At 31.6% G+C, this 9,007-nt stretch overlaps 1 protein-coding gene across 1 annotated transcript; it reads left to right on the top strand.

Moving 5' to 3' along the window:
- The first annotated feature begins 1,308 nt into the window (after nucleotides 1-1,308).
- Nucleotides 1,309-8,688, top strand: LOC132641936 (truncated transcription factor CAULIFLOWER A-like). The gene is made up of 8 exons (XM_060359080.1): nucleotides 1,309-1,636; nucleotides 5,767-5,845; nucleotides 6,137-6,207; nucleotides 6,318-6,417; nucleotides 7,427-7,468; nucleotides 7,551-7,592; nucleotides 7,756-7,865; nucleotides 8,333-8,688. The coding sequence occupies exons 1-8, from the start codon at nucleotides 1,452-1,454 to the stop codon at nucleotides 8,430-8,432; spliced, it is 729 nt and encodes a 242-aa protein (XP_060215063.1). The 5' UTR covers nucleotides 1,309-1,451; the 3' UTR covers nucleotides 8,433-8,688.
- The last annotated feature ends 319 nt before the right edge of the window (nucleotides 8,689-9,007 follow it).

Below are 9,007 nucleotides of genomic sequence, written 5' to 3'. Positions count from 1 at the left end.
TATTTTGGCTATATTTATGCGACGCGTCCAGGACCTAAATATAGGAAAAATCAGCTACGAATTGTAAATAATGAACTTGTAGTTATAGCTTGTTAGAAGCTAAAAGGTAGTTATTTGTGAAAATTTTACTAATTAAAATTCAGACCCTAAAAACAAATGCACTTAATGGGCTGAATCTGAATGAATAAGATTCAGACCTTCATTAAGTGTAAACAAATGAAGCCAAAGTCACTCAAGAAATATACTAGAGTGAAAGCTTTTTAAAATATGATATTACCTGCTATAACAAGTGAAAATAACTAGATAACGTAAAATTCACTGTACTAATAGTGAATACGTATAACAAAAATGAAAAGATGCATTTCTTTTTGTATGTTATGAATGACTTGTACTAAAACAAAAATGTTAAAATGAAAAAAAAAATGATTTGCTTAGTCCTTAGGAGTTTTTTTTCCTGGACTTATCAAACACCAAACACATATTTTTCCCATAAAAATATACACACTTTCTTTTCCCATAAAAATACCTAACACATTCTTTTCCCATAAAAATACCAAACACATTTGTTAAAATAAAATAAAAGCGCCGTCAACAGTATTTTGAAAAAGACAGAATAGTACGGAACATACACTTAAAGATCTGTGATAGATCTTCATATACCCACCATACATTAATGAATACCGTACTATTTTGTACCTTCATCCAACCATAGCTCGACAACACAATCTTAAAAACCACAGGTTCTTTTAAATACCACTTTAAGTTCAGTACTTCGTACTTCTGTTCTCCTTAATCTATGCACACCTTTTTACACACCTATATCTCTATTCAATCATACATTTAGGAAAGGCCATTCAATCCTGTCCCAACTCCCAACTTATGTTTCAATTTTATGCAGCATATTTTTATTTTAGTCAGTTTCAAATTACTTCATCTTTTATAAAAATAATTTAAATTTAATAATTATCAATTTTATTTTTAATTAGATGATTTATGTCACAAAAAACATTTAAATTTGATTTTAGATCACAAGTTTCAAAATCTATCTTTCTTGAACTCTATTTCCAATTTATCAAATTTTAAAAAGATACAATGAAGTGAGTACCTTTGTTTTTTCAAAAATAATTTAATTTGAAATTGAGCCACACAAATGTTCAAGTTCTATTAATTTGAAAATTCTTTTTTTCCTTATGCATGACTAGTCAAATAGCGTCACATAAATTAAGATCGAAGAATCACAAGAAAACAAAAAAAAATGAAAAGAAAGAACAAGTGGGGGTTACCTTTTTGCTTTTTATAATAAGTTGGGGTCTTCTTTTTTAATTTCTTTATGCATTGTTGTGGAATAGTAACCATAACTAGGGTTTTCCTGAGGGAAATATATAATTTCAGGGTTTCCATTTCTGGCTGTGGAAAGAAGTGCAGTCTATAATTTTTTATTTTACCTGAAGATGGGGAGAGGGAAAGTAGAATTAAGGTGTATAGAAAATAAAATAAACAGGCAAGTGACATTCTCAAAGAGGAGAGGTGGATTAGTGAAGAAAGCTCATGAAATATCAGTACTCTGTGATGCTGAAGTTGCTTTAATTGTTTTCTCCCAAAAGGGCAAGATCTTTGAGTACTCTTCTGATTGTTGGTAAGCTTTTAATTTAAGTTAATATGGAACAAAATTAATCTCTTTTCTTGAAAATTATCTTGAGTTTAATTTCTTGTTGCATGATTGTTGTTTTAATTTATTTTAATTTCTTTCATATAATTATTTAATTTAGCTTGCTTGACTTACTTAACTTTGAAGATACCATCTTCATTAATATTTGTAATAATTTCCTGCTAGTATAAGTTTTCCTTTTTTTAGGAATAATATTTTGTAATTTTTATGACATGAAGAATACCATCCTACAAAGATCTCGTCTGGTCCTATGAAAAGAATGATATAATTAACTAAAATATTATCTCTAATAGTCACAAAACTAACTAAAACAAGAAAATTGATCTTCTTTTCTTTGAAGGCGGCTGTGAGTTTCTTGTTGCATGATGGTTTTCACTTTTTTCTTTTAAAAAAAAAATCCTTGTTATAGTTCTTAATTTTGTTATGGAAGTGTTTTTCATACTATAATTTTTCCTTTTGTAAGAACAACATCTAGAAAATTTAATTTATCAGATGAACGAGGCAAAAGAACAGTGTTTCATAGACAATGCTCGTCTTTTTTCATCAATTTGCTTAAGGATTCATTCTTTGTAAGCTTTTATCCTGATTTAATTATGGAGGAAAATTGATGTTCTTTTCTTTGAAAGGTGTCTTGTGTTTCTTGATGCCTGATTGTTTTGTCTGTTTTGATATAGTTATTTATGCTAGCTCCATAGTCATTGTTTGTAATTGTATTTCCAATTAATTTTTCCTTTTGTAGGAAAAACGTTTTAGTTTTTTATCAGATGAACAAGGAAAAATAAGAGTCTTTTATGGAGTATATATTATCTTGTTTTCTTCAATTTATTAACGATTCATGATTTCATTCTTGAAGAAATCATTGCATATTGTTAAATTTCTCTTGAGACTTTATGGTTCAGTAATCATATCATAGTTCATTTCCAAATAACATGTAGATCCTTTATCATAGTTAGTTGGAGTTTGTTTTTTTCTTTTCCTATTTCTTGGTGTGTACATAGGCAATGACAGACTGCTAGTTCTGCACCTATGACTACTTCTCTTAGCAGCCTGAGTTCCCGAGACACTGGATATATTTCCAACTAAAGCAGAACAACATAAATCATAATAATCCAATTAAGAATACTACTTTCTAAAAAAGTTTTACTATGCGCCTCACACAACTGAATTGGACTCACATTTTACACTTTTGGATCATCAAATTTTGAGTTCACTTTTTTGCCTCACAAAAAAAGCCTCACACAACTAATGTCAGTCGTGTGAGGCACATTTTAAAATTTTCTCTACTTTCTATGTAAAAGTTTATGTGACATAATTTAACTTAAATGTTTTATTTTAGCTTTAAATAAGCCATAATTACAACTTCGTGTATCAAATCAATGAATAATTCGAGATATTTAAATTGTGGTTTCCGTTTCTTGATTCATGTCAAGACAATCAGAACGGAAAATCAAATCGTTGGCTCTATGATCATATGGATTTTTTTATTTGGTTGGGTCAAGTTTAAAAAATGAAATCAAGTTTTTTTGGGGAATTTGGGAACTTCCGTTAAGACAGTGGTGTATTTGAAAACTTTAATGATGGGAGGGGTATTTATGACGCAATTTCGTAAGGGAAGATATTTTTTGCCCTTTTCCCAAATTATAGGAATAATTTTGACCCTTTTCCCTTAATCATTAAAAATTTAAAATTTTATAATCACACAATTATTATGACATTCAAATTTAAACTGCTTCTTTTGTAAATTTGTGTCCAGTTTAAATATACTGACATAAGTTGAAACCTTAGAAGTATATTGGAATACCTAAATGTATTAATTAGTACGGAGAAGGATTAAAGTTATCTCTAACATAGTGGAAATGGCTTAAATCCTTCGTTCCCTCCAGTAAACACAATTGCCCTTAACATTAATTTTTGAGTTAAAAATGTCCCCTCTTTAGAATGGAACTATGAGATGGAACATGTGGAACTTTAATTAAAATAGGCTACGTTGATTTATTGGTCTACATAACATTTAGGCTTCGTTCCCTAAATGCTTTATGTTTTGCAACTTAATAAATTCAAAAGACAACGATGTCTTCTTTATTTGAAGCTGATATATTTGGTTCAAACCCAGTGCAAAACAAACTCTAATCGATCCAGATCTAGGTTCAACTCAATTTCTTCATCCAAAATGCAATAGATTCTGGATCTAGGTTCCACTCAATTTTTTCATCCTTTAACAGTGATGGACTCTTAGAAATCTAGCTCCAACAATTCTTAACAAATATATTTAAATGTTTTGGCAATTTGTTGTTTGATCTAATATTCACGTAGATCAATAAATCAATACAACCTATTTAATTGAAGCTTTACATATATCATCTCATAATCACGTTCAAAGAAGAGGCATTCTTAATTGTGAAGAGCAACTGGTGTTAAGTAGATGAAAGAAGAGCATTTTTAATCTGAAAATTAATATTAAGAGCCACCAATAAGCGGAAGGAGGTCAAATTTAAATAATTTTTATCTTGTAAGGATATTTTTGACGTTTCTCCGTAAAAATGACACTCGGAGATTATCTGATCTAATGATTAGATACTCTGAAAAACACTTTCCAAGAAACCTACTCCATTCTTGGAAATGTGGAACTTTGACTTCTACAGAATCCTTAACATAAAACTTTCTTTTTCTTTATGGCTTCCAGAACGAATCTAAAAAAAACAATTAGATCTATTGTTGTCGTAATTATCTTGTGAAGACACATTATGAAGAAAAAACGTCCATTTTTATTGAAAACTAGTAAATATATTCGCGCTTCGTGCGGTTGATAAAGGAAATCATAATATATTGTTTAATAATTTAATATATATTAACAATTTTTTATTAAAATAAAATGGTCTAATAACAGTGGTTGCAGTGACACTTTTTTTTCTTCTCATGACATAAATTGATGAATAATCGAATGAAAAACTTAACTTGATAACAAAACACTACGTGAATTCAGTAATTTGAGATAGTACATACAACAAAATTTATCCATATAGAAATTGTCTTGTGAACGTGGCGAGTCAACATCAAGGAAACTACAGCTGCTATTTTAGGCCACAAAAACATGAGGCCTCATTAATTACTCATATTACATGTATAATATATAATATAATTAATTGCTACTTATTATTAATGAAAAGGAACAATATTTTCAAGCATTTGCTGTCAAAGGATAATTAAGTAGTATGCAGTTGCAAATGTATGCTACTCTCTCGAAATTGGTTAAGGTATACATAAAACTGATGATGGCTGAATCAATGAGTTCCTCCTTATTCTTAGTTGTTCCAAACTCGAATAAATTTTCTTTACAATTATTCTCATTGTAGGATTTAATTTGTTCTTTCAAGCCTTCTATACACTACTCCCTCCGGATCAAAAAAAGAGTCCGCTTAGCCATTTGCACACCCTTTAAGAAAATACTAACTAATAGACAAAAATAGGTAATTTGACTAAACTACCCCTAATTAAATAAGCATTGGAATTTGATCATATAACACTTAATAGGGGCAAATACGGAAAAACAAGGTTAATTCTTTCAAGATTTGCTAAGTGGACTCTTTTTTTTATCCAAGAAAAAAAGGCTAAGTGAACTCTTTTTTTGATCCGGAGGGAGTATTAATCAAGCTAATTAATTTCAGTGATAGAGGCAGATTCGGTAGTTTGAATTGATGGTTTTTGAATCCAAAAATTGAATTATTCGTAGATTTCTTAATGCGAATATAAAATTTTGGCTAAAGCTATTAAGTTCTGCCAAATTCGTAACTAGAATTGTGACTTTGTCTCTGAGTCTGACGTCGCATTAATGGTTTAGACTTGTTTGGAATTAAAAATGTTAGAGAGAAATTGTACAAGTAATTATAATACTCTAATTGATATTTTGAATTATATAATACTATAATTCTTTTTAATTGTGTGTGAACTTCATAATATAATATGCGGTTCTTAATTATTGCATTATACTTATGTTCTTCTACCTAATCATCACAACCACCTACTCATAATTGTTATTGAGACTTTTATTTAATAGAGAAGAAAAACTAATGATCATTTATTTTCTTAATTTGAAACAGTATGGAACGGATTCTTGAACGATATGAGAGATACTCATATGCAGAGAGACGCTTGCTTGCAAATAATTCTGATTCACCGGTATGACCTAAAAAAGGGTTTTAAATAAATATATCGGAGTTTAAGTTTCATACATTATTAGTGTAAAAAAAAAGAAAACATTCACACTATCAGGTCATCCAAATGATATTTGCAGGTAAATCTCTTTAAAGTTTGAGATTTAAAATCTTAAAGTTAAAATATATTTATATGCTACAATAGGTAAAGATGACCTGATGATGTAAAACACTGACGATATTTACTTAAATTCTGAATAAGGTATGTCCCATTTTTATCATCAAGTTGATTTATTGGTGTTTGGATAATATATAGGTGCAGGAAAACTGGAACGTGGAATGTACTAAACTCAAGGCTAGGATTGATCTCCTCCAAAGGAACCACAAGTAAAATTTATGAATGCTTAATATTCCATGCAGGAATATTATATGCTTTGAGTTCCACCTTAAAATGATTCAGTGTTTATCATCACCTTTTTTTTTGAATTATTTTTCAGGCATTATATGGGAGAAGATCTTGATTCAATGAGCTTTAAGGACCTGCAAAACTTGGAACAACAGCTTGATACTGCTCTTAAGCTTATTCGATCAAGAAAGGTTTCCATCGTTCTTTTTTTTTTTTTTCCCTCCCTTTTTTTCTCCCTCGTTTCCAGTGTTACTTTAGTAGAAGCAATGAGGGAAGGAGTGACAAATTTAGCCCATAAAAATATAACTGAGTCGAGTTCAGTTGGGCATCTATCTAATGTCGGGTCACTATGGGCAATTTGCACGATTGTCCTTATTCGGGGGTAGTCTTTAATTTTTGTCCCCCAATTGCTGGTCTTTAATTTTTGTCCTTCGCCTAAAATACCCCGAGGATCTGGGTTTCAACCCCGGCTGAGAAAAAAAGAAAAAAATCAAAAGGCAGAGTTTCGTTGCAAAATTAGGCCTATTCGGGTAAAAGTTAGACCTTAGGCCTAACTTTTGTAAACTTCTAGCAGAGTGGAAAAAAAAATTGGGCTATCCTCTACCTTAAGGCAAAAGAATTTTTCTTTGTTGCCTTAAGGCAGACTTTTCGCGAAGCCTTGCCTTGTAATTTTTTTTTCTTTTGATTAGCAGGGATTCGAACCCAAAACCTCGGGGTATTTTCGGCCACTTTTTTAAGCAAAAAATTAAAGACCAGCAATTTGAGAGACAAAATTTAAAGATCAGGTCCTTTGAAGGCCAATCCGCGAAAAAATATGGTCATTATGGGCATAGCCCAAGACCATGTGAAAAGTTTGAGCTAATTTGGGCTGCCTCAATTGATCCATGCGAAAATTGTCAAAACTGCATGAAAATTGAGTCCTCAACTACTGTTGTAAGGCAAGTAAATTGACCATCACTGATGGTACAGCTAGCTACTGTCATTATCATCTGCTTATTTTTACAATGGTGGTGACGGGCCAATTTTTGTGCACATCGACTATTTCAACACATACATGTTACCTTTTACCATAATAGATACCTCGTAACTCTACTTATCAAGACTTGGATAAATGGGAATAGCCGTTAGGTGCATTGCCGTTTGATTTATTTCGTACAAATTATTGGATTTCTTGTGACATCAAATGTTCTTATGTTGCAGAACCAACTCATGCATGAGTCAATCTCAGAACTGCAGAAAAAGGTGTTAGTAGTGGTTATTTTTTGCACTAAGCATTAATCTTGATTGATGCCTTGAGTGCAATCTTTTCTCTATGCTTTCACAGGAAAGGGCAATCCAGGCGGAAAATAACATACTAGCCAAGAAGGTGAGTTTGTCCCTTGATATTTGTTCCAAGTTGTCCAGGAAGTAGCAAAATTTTCAATATTAAACCATACTTTGTATTTATTCAAATTCTCCACTAAATTGTAAATATCATTTAATAGATCATAGTAACAGGTTATTTGCACTTTTGAATTGCTTCTAAACAGATCAAGGAGAAGGATAAGATGGTAGGGCAGGAAGGTGAATGGCACCAGCAAATTCAAGTTCCTACTTCAACATCTTTCCTCTTACAACCACATCCATGCCTAAATATTGGGTAATTGTTTTCCTCTATAACAAGATAAACAAAATCAATGAGGGACAAAGTCGGGAAAGGGAATTCACAATATAACAAAATAAACTCACCAAAAAGACAAGGAGCTTCAAAATCTACTATATAATTTTACCCTTGTCAATGCATAATTTTCCCGCGAAGAGGGTTCATTGTGCCCCCTATCTCCGCACCTGAAACCAACATTGTTAATCTTAATGTTGAAAGTAACGAGATTACTTCAATGTGAGTTAGAAGTAATTTTTTTTATAACTAAGAAATCTCTGAGGGCTCATGGTTTTTCAACAGCTAACCAGACACACCTCTTAGGTTGCGTCTCTTTCCCGAACCCTGCTAACGCTTTGTGCGCCAGGCCGCCCTGCTCTTTAACCAGATTTAATTTCTTTTAGCTAGAAAGTCCTTTAAGCATTACTTGTTTGATTGTTTCATTAATTCCTAATTCATTTGATTAGAGGTAATTACCAAGAGGAAGCAGCAGAAGCAAGGAGGAATGCGCTTGACCTAAATCTTGATTCATTATATTCATGCCATATGGGATGCTTTACCACATAAATAAGCAAATGTGTTCACCCTGAGAAATTGCCTACCTGCTGGAGTTCTCCAATTCTGTGTTCTCATCTGTTTTATGCGGAGGAAAATAAATGTTAATTAATCTTTGCATGAGAAGTTCTTAATATTTAGTTACTTTATATTGATATCCCTAAACTTAGTAATTTGGAAGGAGAGGACCACTTGTTGGCTATAGTTTAAACTATTGTCTTTGAATTATTGTCGGTACAATTTTAATTTTTTTCTTATATGACTGTAATGTGGTGCATAACACTCAGTTTCTCAAGGTTGTTGGAGGGCTAACAGAAGGCCAACTCCAGCTCAAAAGCATGAGATAATCCATTTGCAATTCTCTGTTCTCATTTGAAATGTTTTATTCAGAACATAAATTTTTTGTTAATCAAGAAATCCCTAGGGGCTAGCTAGGCATGATTTGGTCTTCACTTCATCAAGAACGTAAAAACATAAACTCTATATTTACCTTTAGTGTGAGCATATGCAACTGGCAACTATAAGCACTTTTGAGAAGAATTTAAGCCATCATCTCGAGCATATGTTTTTATGTGCGGTGTTTGACT

This window comes from Lycium barbarum, chromosome 5 (assembly GCF_019175385.1).
Source record: "Lycium barbarum isolate Lr01 chromosome 5, ASM1917538v2, whole genome shotgun sequence".
Lineage (NCBI taxonomy): Eukaryota > Viridiplantae > Streptophyta > Magnoliopsida > Solanales > Solanaceae > Lycium > Lycium barbarum.
This window is presented reverse-complemented; position numbering and strand designations above follow the sequence as displayed.

Excerpts from the sequence above, each read along its gene's own strand:
- LOC132641936 (XM_060359080.1), top strand. The coding sequence starts at position 1,452 with ATGGGGAGAGGGAAAGTAGAATTAAGGTGTATAGAAAATAAAATAAAC. Across the intron at positions 1,637-5,766 it reads GAGTACTCTTCTGATTGTTG|TATGGAACGGATTCTTGAAC; the intron begins GTAAGCTTTTAA and ends AATTTGAAACAG. Across the intron at positions 7,593-7,755 it reads ATAACATACTAGCCAAGAAG|ATCAAGGAGAAGGATAAGAT; the intron begins GTGAGTTTGTCC and ends GCTTCTAAACAG.